Source organism: Protopterus annectens, chromosome 14.part0 (genome assembly GCF_019279795.1).
Source record: "Protopterus annectens isolate FY-2018-M chromosome 14.part0, PAN1.0, whole genome shotgun sequence".
Lineage (NCBI taxonomy): Eukaryota > Metazoa > Chordata > Ceratodontiformes > Protopteridae > Protopterus > Protopterus annectens.
The window spans coordinates 198,471,783-198,485,824 of NC_056748.1; the positions used below are offsets into that span (position 1 = coordinate 198,471,783).

General features: G+C 38.4%; 1 protein-coding gene across 1 annotated transcript in view; it reads left to right on the forward strand.

The window, feature by feature from the left end:
* Nucleotides 1–14,042, forward strand: part of LOC122788639 (VPS10 domain-containing receptor SorCS1-like) — a 1,297,464-nt gene that overhangs the window by 474,958 nt on the left and 808,464 nt on the right. The window contains exon 9 of the mRNA XM_044055539.1: nucleotides 90–181. Coding sequence (XP_043911474.1) covers nucleotides 90–181 — 92 coding nt within the window. The remainder of the gene's footprint in view (nucleotides 1–89; nucleotides 182–14,042) is intronic.

The window sequence follows — 14,042 nt, forward strand, 5'->3', positions numbered from 1 at the left end:
CAGATAGTGCGTAGCATTAATGTTCTTATTCAGTTTTCTTAAGACCGTATGCATACATTATCTAAAACAATGTGTTTCAATTTTTTTAGATCTTTGAAGAGGAACATAGCATCTTATACATGAATCAGGGTGGAGCTCTGGTTGCAATTAAGCATACATCCCTCCCTATGAGGCAACTTTGGTAAATAATAATGTTTATTTGATGTGGTTACTTTAAGATATTTAATGTAAACTAGTCAGAAGTTGTCAGAAAGTGTAACAGATATTTTAATGCTAAGAAATAATACTGTCAATCGATGGATATTTACAGGCTCCTTCAGAATAAAGAAATATGTATAAAGAGAGAGTCACATACATGGTGCCTCATTCTTCATAGGTTCATAGGTAGGTACTAGGCTATCAGCCCAAGGGTCTATGTAAGCTTACTCCACCCAAAAAAGTTATTTTCCTGTGCCACTGTCGAGCAGAGACACAGAAGTGATCTCCGGGGTGTATTCCCTATTTCCCATCCACTCATCAATATTTTTCTTGAAGACTGCTAATGAAGAACTTTGCTTGACATAGATGGGTAGCCTGTTCCAGAGAATGGGAAGTCTCTGGGACAGGAACCTATCCCTCCAGCATGTCTTCTTTATTGTGGTGACAAGGTTTAGGTCCCTAGAGAGTGTAGCTCGGAGGGATTGGGATTTCTTTAGGTGTAGCATGTCCAACAGCTCTGGGTTTGACATAGCTTTATATGTTAGGCAGAGATCACCTCAGAGTAGACGATATGCTATGGAGTAAAGCTGCAGTTTTTTGAGGCAGTCAGTGTAGGACATTTGTTTGAGGCCAGTAATCCTCTTTTTGAGGTATTTCTGTGGCCTTTCCAGCTGCTGCAGATGTCTTGTGAGGTACATTCCAAAAGGAGCATTGTACTCTATAATGGGTCTAATGAGTGTCGAGTAGAGGGGAACAATGACCTCTTTTTTCCTGGATGAGAACCTTTTTATGATGAGGTGTGCCACGTAGAAGGACTTCTGGACTACTGTGGTGAGGTGACTATCAAAGCAGAGGCTACTGTCCACCTGGGTCCCAAGGTCTCTTATCACACTTTCGGTGTTAAGTAGATTGCTGCCTATGTGGTAGTTCATGGGTACAGAGTTTTTACCAAAGGGGATGACCCTGCAATTTTTGACATTGAACTTGAGGTCATGGCTCTGACACCAGGCATCTGTCTCAGCGAGGCCCTTCTGTAGGATATCCACATTATTTGGGGACTTGACTATGACTCCTAGTTTGCAGTCATCTGTGAACTTCATTAGCCAGTGGCCTTCTGTGTTAGCCTGTACCTCAGAGAAGTAGATACCAAACAGGAGAGGTCCCAGGACGGAACCCTGTGGTACTCCACTTGTCACTGCTTTGAGGTCAGACTTGGAGTCTGCAACTTTTACAGTGTGGGTTCTGTCATTGAGACAGTTGGCAACTCATCTTGTGATGTAGGGATTTATACCTAGTTTAGTGAGTTTAGCTATAATTCCAGAATGGGGGATGGTGTTGAAAGCCTTGGCGAGGTCAAGATAGGCTGTGTGAACCACCTTACCCTCATATATGGCTTTGGTGACTGCCTCAAAGAAGTCATTCAGGTTCAGGAGGCATAATCTGCCTTTCACAAACCCGAACTTGGTGGGATCCAGAGTTTGTAGGTTACCAATGTCTTTATTTATGAGTTCCATGATGATAAGTTCCATGGCCTTGCAGACCAGGCTTGTCAGGCTAATAGGTCAATAGTTCCCAGGATCAGTGGTGGCTCCCCCTTTGTGGAGTGGAATAACTGTTGCTGTGCACCATTCAGTGGGCACAAAGCCTGATGCAAGGCTATTATTGAACATGGTGCTTAAGTGGGGAGCCAGTTCATTCTGAAGTTCATATAAAACGCAGCCTGGGATTTTGACCAGTCCCATGGATGCTGTGTTTTTGGCTTTAGAGAGTGCAGCGTTTACCTGCGTAGTTGTGATTACAGGGACTCTGCATTTTGCCTGTATAGATATGGGTCCTTTAGGGGGTGAGAGGGGTAAAGTTAGCACTGAACCTATCTTCCAGGATGTTGGCAATATCAATTGGTTCTGTAATTTTCTTGCCTTTGTGATGTAACTAGGAGCAGATCAGGGTGTTGCCATCGAGATTCTTGACATAGCTATAGAATGCTTTGTGGCTGTCCTTAGAATTATGGGTGATTTTGTTTTCATAGCTAGCTTTGGGGGATCTTATAAGGTATCTCAGCTTCTTACTGAGGCTGACAAGGGAGCTGCTTCACTCATGGGATTTTACTCTCTTTTGCAACAGCTTCTTCCTTCTGTTGTACAGTTTGTTTATGGCAAGGGACCACCAGATTGGTTTCCTTTTTTTGGAGGATAGTGTCTTGGTTCTGTTTGGGATAGCACGATCCATGCACTCGTGTAAGTGCTTATAGAGTGCATTTGTGTAGGATTCAGCAGTTGTAACTGTATTGTCCATCTGCATGGGTGTCATGAAGTTCACCACTTCTGTCTTAAGAAGCATGAAGTTGGCTTTGGAGAAATTTTTTACTGTGGTTTCCTTAATGGGGGGGATGTGGATTTCTAGGGTGATTAGCTTATGGTCAGATCGGACCAACGAGGAGTTGACTTCAGGTGTGGAACACCGGTCACTCATGTTGGTAATGACTAGGTCTAGGATATTGTTGCCCCTGGTGGGGGTGTGGATAAGTTGATCCAAGGCATTGGAGTTTATGAATTCCAGAAAGCATTGAGCTAAGGAGTTGGTACACGAGTAGTTTTACCAGTTAATGGCGGGGTAGTTGAAGTCACCCATTATTAGGGTGTTTGGCTGATCCCTAATATTTTCCAGTACATCAAGAAAAGAGGAGTGGGAATCCTGGGGCATGGTGGGGGATCTGTAGCAAGCTACAATTTGGATTGCAGTTTTGCCAAGAGTTAGTTTTACTTGGATAACTTCGGATGCATTATGCTGAGCATCTAGTCTGGAGGTGTGGATATCTTTAATGAATATGGACACACCTCCGCCTTTGGTGTTTTGGTCCAGGTTACATGGCCGAAAAGTGTGATATGAGTTATAGCCTGGTAGTGCAGTGGTGCTCTTTGGAGCCTTGAACCAGGTCTCATTCACTGCACAGATATCGATGTTCTCCATTTTAAGGAGTGCCTCGAGTGAGTGCATTTTGAGATTTAGACTTCTACCATTGAGTAGCATTACCCTCAGTTTTTGCTTGCCTGTTCCTGTTACGGTGGTGAATTTGTTATTTGAACCTTTCCTAAAAAAGGCACTATAGTGGCAGCAAAAGCCTTAGCCAATATCCGAAATCCCAGGGGCGACAGGTGCAGGTCATCTGTGGCAAAGCATCATGGTCTGTCGATCATGCCATCCCAAGCAGACAGATACTGGATCCCCTTAGAATGACACCAGAAGATTAGCCAATTGTTAAAGTCAATCATTTTGTCCTTGTACTGCGGTATCATTCTGGGCGATGGCAGAATGCTACTCAGGGCTAGGGTCATACCTGCCTTTCTGGCAGAATTCTATATTCTGGGCATTAAACTTAGCAGGGCAAAAGCATAGCATTTATTATATTTAACCAGTAGTTTAATAGCAATCATTGTTGAGTTATGTGTATGTTGGTCAGCTAATGACACCTGATAAATGTTCATTAGCATTCCGTTATGAGTCTAAACAATAAAGATAATGGGTGGAAATTACAGATGTTCTTCATATAGTTAACAGAGTGTGGCACACAGGGTATTTATCCACTATCCTAAAAGATATGCAGTTAAAAAGCAGAGCTATGCTTCTTTTTGCGGGCGATGAGTGCACCGTTGCGGTGAAAACAATTCTGTGCTGGCAGTAAACTCAGTATGCTCTTAATTTCAATGTCTCACCTTACAAAATCATCAAAAGTAGGACAATCAGCGAGTGACAGCAGACAGGGCACCCAGCAGCAGACAGGGCACGCACCAAAGGATGACTAGTACTTAGCACATTGCATTTACATGGAGCTCTGTGTGTGTGTGTGTGTGTGTGTGTGTGTATATATATATATATATATATATATATATATACACACACACACACACACACACACACACACACACACACACACACACACACACACACACACACACACACACTAGTAGCCTCTGCATCTGTATAGGGAATGGAGCTAGAAGCACGTGGGAAGGATTTGCACTACATACTGATAATGGATAGCATCACAAGCTGCCTAGCCATATGGGGGTGTTTTGGGGTAGACATTGCAACATATATGGTTGCAAACTATTGCAGGATACAGTCTTGTGTAAGCAGTAAATGTGATCCGGGTAGCACTAAAAGGTGTTGGTCGGAATAGTTTTCAAAATGCATAAATGATTCTTGAGTGATCCGTAAACATTGTCTACAAACATTTTTGCAGGTGGTTTAAGAGGGAATTATCTCAGGAATACAAGCTGATTTTTTTCAGTAATTCCTGCCATTACAATATGAGCTATACTGCTACAATGAGAAAGGGCTGCTCTGTAGGAATGCACGAAGTCCAGATGCACAGGTAGATAAAAACATGAATACACTCTGAGGGAAATGCTCTGCATTCCATGCAAGATCGACATACAAGATTATTGCAGTCATTGGCAGTGACTGACTAGACAAAAGTTGTACCAGTATTTAGTTGCCTGATGACCTAGGCCAAGCACTAGATTGCCTCTTACCTTGGGCAAGACTGGGTGTGGTCATGGTTTGAATGTATGATTTGTGACGATCACATTGATATACAATAAAGATGGTATATTGCTAAATAATTAGCCTTGTAAAAGAGAGATATTAAATTTGCTAGTCCAATGCTGTTGGTATTGAATATAGCCATGCTGCAAGCAGTGTTGCTTGAATGTTAATGTTTTTAAAGGTCAGACCAGAAGATGGAGTCCAGTCCTTTTTTTTTTCTGTTTCTTAAAAATTTATTGTGTGCGATGTTTGAGTGGATCCAGTCAAAATGCTGCTAAACAAGATTTTTAATTCTTTTTTGAGATATCCAGTAAAGGTAGTAAAACAAATTGCTCCAGGGCTACAAAGGTGGCACTGGAAATCCAGAGGCAAAAAAGTCCAAAACAAATGCTGGTTCTCCTTCTTCCACACAAGTAGAAAATAAAAGGCTGCCAGTAGAGTAAAAAAAACCTTCGCTTTATTGTAGAATATTCACACCAACAATCCCATCAAATATCCAGTAAAGGTGATTAAAAGCAAAACACTTTTGCAGTTCACCATAAATGTAGCTTTTCATAGTTAAACTCTAACTTGTATTTAATATCTATAAAATTCTCTGGGATTCTGACTCATCAGCCTTCAAGAAGAGCTGCAAGAGGTGTGCTGTTTGAGAATTTGCATGTACACAGAGGCATTCATGTAACCCCAAAAGCAGGTACAGAGAAGTTAATAGGATGCTGAGTGGGTGAGGGATAGGACAGTTTGCAGGACTTGCAGACTGGCCCACTACCTAACATCTGACTCTAATTCCACTGGGGAATGAATAGGGTGGAAAGTTTGCATCTTTATAAAAGGGAAAAATGGGTCAATTTGGTGATTGGCTGCAGGAGAGATCTTACAGGGCATACACAAAAAAAAATCAAAATTTACATGCTTGTTTTCATAAAATGCTTGTTTAATTACTTCCTAACATAACAGTGTTGAATAACCCTGTAATGTTCTAACATTGTTATTCTCATTAAAAATTTTACACTTGCACCATAAGTAATGCATGGCACTATTACTGGTTCATATAGTGGTGTGTCTAACCATAACACTACAGCAACTGATATTTCATCTGTTCTTGTAAAATATATTGTGAACCATGACATTTCTCAGATGTCATATTCTCTTTAATGGTCTCAGGAAATGCTAATGCTGTTTTGATTCCACTTTGCCAGTTGAGAATAGAAAAATTTAGTTCACAGCTGTGACTGCCTTATAAAAATTCTGTTAAAAAGTATTAGTTTTTGTTCTGTCCAAACTACTGTTGTCCCAAACTATGCAGTCATACATCCTGTCCATTCTCAACTACCTCAGCAGCTATTTAGTGGACAAACCCATACATGTCCCTGTGGCATTCAGTTTCTTGACTTCTCTAGGAATTGGCCTTGTGACACAATTCATAGAGCCATATTGTGTGGACCCTGTGGAGTGTAATAAAGGAGGAGGTGGCTAGTCATAATTCCAGCTCTGGAGGAGCAATGTGCAATAACATCAGGACATCAGTCTCGTCTGTGAGTATTTTAAACTTAAAGAAGAATATGGTAATTCTAGAAATTGTCTAATAAGTGTTTTTTTTTCCATTTATAAGGACCAAAAAAAATGTCTTGTAATTAATGGAGGGCTGAATAAATTTCCCTGCATTTTTCATATTTATTTTTGATCTTTCTAGAATCCTTCTCTGCAGTTTGGATTTTTATTAATCTTTCACTCAGAACTCGGTGATGGTATTTATGTATAACGAGCTGCAATGGGTGGAATTAAAAAGTTTTCTTCATTCACTTTATGGATTTGGAGTTTACCTACTATATTCCTCATTGTTGCAAGAAAAGGTTAATATGTACCTTTAGGTAACTAACATAAACATCTCCCTTTTGAGTGAAGGGTGGTGGTTAGAAATTCTAATTCCTCTTACAGCCTCGGTAGGTCCATCACTACACTGTAATTTACCTTGTAATAAATAAAGATAGGAAAACATAATACAAGGCAAAAAGATATACAAATAAGATTGCATTTGGATACTGCCACAATTTCAGGTTTTTGAGAAGCTCAGTAAACAACTAAATGAAATGGAAAAAAAAACCTTTCTGCTGGATCACATGCCTGATGAGTGAAATATGGAGAATTGAGTGGCTCTGAGTTGCATCTTCCTCAATCAATGTATAAATTACTGCAGATAATGGCACATGAGAACAACTTCTTTCTTCCCTTAAGTGATCCTCTTCCCTTGCTAGACCTTTCAATAGTGAATTGTATATTAAGTGACACTCCATCCCTGAGAGAATCAAGTTTATGATGAATATTAATTATGTTGGTAAGAGAATGATAAACACCACTATTCTCCCTCCAATATCACTTTACAATGATCTACGACCAAAGAGAACTTTTTTCTGCCAAAAAAGTGATATTCCCCTTTTGTCAATATCAGAGCACACTCCTACATATTTTCTAAGTTGGAACGTGACCATCTTTCCCTTTGACTTTGGTGGCTTGTAAAAGAGTGTGATTCTCCTCCTATCTGTCTAGTTGCTACATTAAGGAGGCTTATTTTCTAAATTAGCAAATACAAATTAAGAAAACAAAAAAAAATAAAATATTAAAATACCACCAAGACCACCAATCCAAGAAGTAAGCGAATTTAATTCATTAAACGGTGGTATTTTAATATTTTCTAGATTACCTGCCTCATGAACTTTGCAAGAAATATAGAAGAGGTATGGGACTCTAGTCAATATGTTTAAGATCATGTTATCTCATGGATTTCTCCTTTTCCACTACACAGTGGTCTCAGAGTTAGTCTTTATAAGTAGCAGGGTGGAGAGCGACCATAACCATGTTGTGGTTTGTGGGGAATTAATTGGCTATCCTATGCAGTTACCAGCACATGTTCAAAGAGTTTCCCTGATTTTGTAAGCACCAGATAGGTAGTGCAAATTTTTCCTGTCCTTGGTGTTGTCCTTGCCAACTACTCCTTCACACCTGCTCTACCCTGTATGCCACTGGCCACCTTGTTAATGAGATCATCTAAATGTATCTTTCTTTTTGATACAAACCTCCCCACCCATAAAATCCCTACCATATTTTAAGATCATTCTAAAGCCATCTTATTGCTGCTTACTGATATCCTGGACAACCAAAGTTGACCCATCTTCCATAGAAATTGACTCATAATGCCATCCTTGCTTCCCCATGTTCTTCAAACTTTTGCTCCCTCACAAATGAAAGTATTGAAGAAGCTGTTCCAATATGCCATAAGAAATGTGTAATTAAAAGTAAATCTGTATGGTGCAATTGTCTAATAAATCCACTACAGAAAGAAAAGCTTGTGGCATTCTGTAATGTTAAGGTAACAAATAACTTTCACGTGAGACAGTTCAGCAGAGAATAACCATCTCCTTCATTGCACAGAAAGACACATACATAGGAGACTAGTTAATCATACTCCTGTCTCTCTGAACTACAGAAATTAGATTTTATACATTCTTTTCTTTAAAAAACTTTATTGTAACAATTATAAAACTGCCATGACCAATTAGAAATGAGCACTGCAGCATTAATTTTGATAACAAAGACCACATGACTGCTTATTTATGACATTCCATAGGAGGCACAAATTCCTTGATAGAACATTCTACTCGGAACAAATCTTATACTTTTCTAACTCTGTTAGTACCTGCTAATATTTAAGCAATAAACCATGTCTGGGTGTGGGTAATGCTGGATTTACCCACGGTTGGTGTGGCTTGGTCACTTGGGCGAAGCCCGCGTGACCAAGCAAAGACAGCTGTGGGTAAATCCAGCATTACCCACACCCAGACATGGGTTATTGCTATTATACAATGACATTATTTAAGGAAAAAAATACTTGCTTTTCTTAAATAATGTCTTTGTATAAAGGTGGAGTGCTGTCCTTCCACCATTGGACATCTCCTACTTGCTTTAGCTGATGTACTGCACATGTATTTGAGACTTGCATTCCTACGGATGCCCAGTACATCAGTGTTTGGGGAAAGTAAGCAATGGAAAAAAGAAGATCTCCGTTGCTCCGTTTTTCTTTTTTTTTTAATTTAAAAAAAAAGTTTTGGACAGTTAGGAGAGAGACTGAATAGAGGATATACAAGGGAAATCAGATATGTGTCTTTAATTTTAAATAACGTACCTGATTTTCCCTGTATTTTCTCCATACTGTCTCTCATATGTCCGGAGTCCGAACTACAGATTTATATTTTTTAAACAACTATAAAAATAAAAACTGACAGAATATATCAACAGAATAAGGTCCAGGTGACCGGACCTTTTTCCGTTGGTATATTCTCAGATTTCAATGGACACGCTTGTTGAGCTGGCCAATCAGCATGCTTGTTTTAGAATATTAATGGCCAGTCAGTGTATAATAGGCAGTAAGCAAGCCAGTAGATACATACTGAAGGACATTCTGAATAGTTCATTTTTGCTGTAAAGCATATTAGAAATGAAATGAACATTTTCCCTTCTCTGTGCTTCTCACCCTTCACATTCCTCATCTGATACAGAAAAGCACAACCCAAATCATAATGATTATTTATGACTGGACAATGAGTGCATGTTTTCAGATGAACAAATACAATTTTCACTTGATATCAGAGATTTTTCACATTGTTTCTTTATGACATGTACAATCTTTACATAGTCATTTCAAAAATATTGTCTTGTTTTCACTGAAAATATTTCTTAATCTTGATAAAAGAAAAATACATTCTGAATACTGTAAATAATCCTCAGTAATACATTTAATACTATATGTTTTACTACATACTTTTTTACATACCCTCTTATACAGATTATAATATATTTTATTAAAATCTTGTAACACTTTATTTTCATCTTCTACTGTATTATGATTTTTACTAATAGTGGTCAATGGCAGAGTTTCAGTGAAATTCACATTAACATCTTTTCAATAAGCTAATAATTCAATAAGCAGGGTTTAAGCTTAAACAGAAGTAAAGCTAACAATATTATTATAACGAAAAACTAAGGATCCCTCCTCCCCAAAGGTTCCCTGCCCATTGGGAACTATCAGCCTATCTGGTATGTGAATACTCACCAGCTTTTTGAATTATTTCTGACTACAGATTGCACCAGAATTATCAGGAATAAAAGAACAGCACTGGGTTTAGATGAGTGCATACATATCCCCTTTAGAAACAAGGGTGATATCAAGTACTATGCAATTCTGTAGCAACACACTGCAAACTGCAGTCTGTTCTTGGGTTATCAAATTCATAGAATCCAAAGTGGACTACTTAAATCTAGAATCTAAGACAATTTTCTAAGCTCCCAGATAAGACTTCATTGCCTCTTAAGCAGAAATAATACCTGTCTAAGAAATGACATCATCACCAAGATGCACATGAGCAAGCCCTTTAAAAGCATTATTATGATGTATACCCAGGAGGTTCTGTTTTACCAGCTGGGTTAGGATCTTTAGTATCATTCTTGTGATGAGCATTATGAATTTTGTCTTCTGATAAAACAGCTAATATCAAATAGTAGGGACAACATGACCAAAATAACAACAACCAGACCAGTCTATAGGTAATCAGGGAGAAGCCTGATTTCCACAGATATAGTAATATTCATGTAATGCTGCCCGACCCTGCAGCCCCATCATAAGAATTCCAAGTAATATTACAAGTACTAGTTTCAACAAAAAGTGTTCCATTTTTACAATAGCCAATAATTTCAAGCAGCATTACAGAAAAGGGGATAAGAAAATATTTACTCTTACAATTTTAGCAAGAAAAATAAGACACAGTGATGTATAAAGCTCAGAATCAGTCACTAGTATAGGAATCGATGGAATAACCCTATCATGTGCTGTAGGAATATGTGCAGAAACCCAGCAGTTACGAGCAGTGAGAGTCTATGCATAAGCATGCATAGCGGCAATGAATGTATTAAACTGAGGTTGCCGATCAGCTCTTCTTGGTTCAGTTTTAATCAAGTACCTGTCTCTTTTCCTAACAGAATGAATATTTCTTTTAAGAAAGGATTCACTACAGTTCTGATGGCTGGAGAGGATGAGGCAGTCACAGTTGCCCATGATAGAAGCAATCAAAACAGAATGATGATAAAAAGGACAGTAATTTTAGCAATGATCGGTTCTCAGAAAAGGAAAGCATGTTAGGACTAATGAGGATTGGAAATAAGGATGCTGGATGGGCTGTACATTGTACAAGCAAAATTGATCACCAAAAAGTCATTGACCAAAAGCTTTAATTGCAGATGATTTTGAATGGGAATGTTTTTTTTTAGATAAGGCAGTTTCCAAATCAGTATTCAAAAGGCAAGATGATCTGATAGTGCTGGAATTGGAAGCAAGAAAAACAAGGTTGTTGGAATCGAAGAAGAAAACTACTGGAACTTGAATCAAACCAGAATGTGGTAGCAGAATCATGTTGTTTTATTTTCTGTTCTGGCAAAAAAAAGGTAACTCAGCTATATTCAGCAGGTACATGCTGGATAGTAGATGTGGGATATGACTGAATGGCAAACAACTCGCAGGTGGTTTCAGATCTGGTTTGGATGGTAAAATGTCATAGGCTATCATTTCCAGATGGAACAATACCTCTGATTTGTTGCCCAGTTCTACTGGTAATAGGTTCTGCTAGTTCACTGGCCTTTCATCAGTGTTGTTTTCATTCTACTCATCACAGTGAAGTTTTGTTTTGACATGCAACACAAAGATTCAGTTGGGGAGTCCCTCACAACACATGGCAGTAGCAGTTGAGAGCAAAACCAACTATGGCTCTTTCCATCTGGGGCTAAGTGAATTCCATGGGAGTTTATTCTGATGTACACTTGGTCTTTTGGACACAGGCTTGAGGGTTGTTAGACTGCATACAGAACAATACTGGGGTATTTCTGCAAAAGAGACACAAGCATTTACAATGGAAAAACATGGTTTCATCAATATCTTGCAACTCTAAATGCTTACTGAGGGGGTGGCAGGCATTCTCATGGGTCTACCCATAAGAATTTCATGAGGAGACAGATTTCAAGGAACACTTACTCCACTTCTAATCTTAAACAAAGCTAAATACAATGCTTCTTGCTATTTAGGAGAAGTTTCCTCACATACGTTAGCTAGTCTAATTAGCTCTCTCTACTATTTCAAAAGCTTGTCAATCAGAACTGTGAAAATTCATCTTAACTCCCAAAGTCTTGCAAAGCTGTTGTGTTTCTTAACTATTAAAATGAGTTCTCTGACCTTATTGTGTGTTACAAGGAACACTAAACCTAGGGCTATGTTTGGTTAACAATTTCTTAACTACTCTATATGCATCATTTTTTTTGCACATGGATAAGCTTCTTCCCAGCTCAAGAAGATGTTAAGAATAATCAAAGCATCCTTCAGTTTCTTTATTTGGGGAAGCTCGATATGCACCAACTGAAGTTAGCAAAATGGTCCATGAGGCTTTTCTAATAATTGAACAGGCGCAGGTACTGATCTAGACACATTATATTCTAAACAAACTAAACAACTGTTTACAAAATGCTGAATGACTTCTGAGCTATGAGGTGCATACCAGTCAGTGGAAATCTGTTGTATTAGTGAAATTTTGCACAAATGATAGAGTTAGTGATAAGTTTTAACCAATTTATTTAGGAAATGTAATAGGGATATCAGCTAACCATCCTACTGGTGCCACAAAAGATCAGAAGAGCAACTGTAGCCATTGCTTATTCACTGCCTTCTCTTATAATCTTCAGTCTTATCTTGAAAAGACAGTAACTAATGCGAAGGAAAGTGATTATTTTCATTTAAATGTTGCAAAAATATATTCTCAGCAGGATGAGGCAATGCGGCTTGTCATAGCCGCCATATCAGCAAAAGTATTATCCGTAGTTACAAAGGAACTGTCAGTCTTATACTAGTCCATTTGCCTACAGCTATTCCCCTCAGCAGTAGTAAAGCTTCTAGCAGTTGATTAACAAAAAACAAATTAAAGAACTGTCCCCTCAATGTTAAATAACCTCTTTCTTTCCAAAGTGTACAAAAATCATGAACAACTCCCTATGCTTACCGAGAACCTATATATATGGTTACTAACTTACCTCTGCCAATTTTACATGCTTTTGTTATGGCTACTAATTCATCTGTTTGAACAGATACATTTCCATTCAACTGTCCATTTAATAAAATGTTTTCTTGTGTACAAATGGAAAAAGCTGCTGCAAGTTCACCATTGTGTCTTCAACCATAATAGCCATTTATGATAAAGACGAGATCTGCATTCTGTAGATGAACATTTTTCAAGTCTAATCTAGGAAGAAGCACAGTATTAGTAACAACTACACAATCCTGGAGTTGTCCTTTGTTTGCTGAAGGGATAAAAGAAGTCGCATTAAATGGTATACATCAAACAATCTGTAAAGCAGGGTTATCAAGCAAAGACAATTCATATTTAGACAGTTGTTCTACAGATAAATGTTGAGTTTTAGTCTTTAGTAACAGAACTTCTACAGAGTGCGGAACCGCCATGTAAGTCTTGTGCCAGTCAGTACAGCCTCCATGTCTACTTTGTGTGCCATCATGGCCACTGCCCTAAGACAGTGGAGGAAGGCTTCAGCTATGGGATCAGACTTGTACTGAAATAATCAACAGGTCTGAATCCATCATTCATATGTTGTGATAATCCAAATGCTACTTTATTTCTTTCACTACAGAACACAAAAATTTTATTTAACTACTCTGGAATATTGATTGCAACAGGATTTAAATGCAATATTTTAAATTGTACAAAAGCTTATTCATGATAATCCTGCCAGGGTAAAGTTTCAGGAGTATCTTTGTTTAACAATTCTAACAAAGATTTTACCACTTAAGCATAGTCAGAAATTCATTGTTGACAGCAACTTGTTAAATACAGAAAGACTCACAGCTGTTTCAATGTAGTAGGGTGTGGTTGGATCAGAACCATTTGCAAAAGCTTAGATTGGAACAATTCACAAAAGCAGAATCTGCCTAGCACCTTCTGAAATGAGATTCCCAAGTACTGAACCCTTCAACCTCCATAACTGCTCTTTACTTTAGTTAACTTTAAATCCTAGTTTTTCTAACCTAGTCAAAAAAAGGACCCCCGGATTCTCAAATGTTTGCACGGTGTGCATGATTAGTGTAAGAGGAAATTTTGCCAATATGGCGGCCGAGCGATCCACATATGTGCTCATTTGACGTGGCCAAGTGCTCTAGCAGTAGTGCTGCACGTTCCCATCCCCCTTATGGAAAT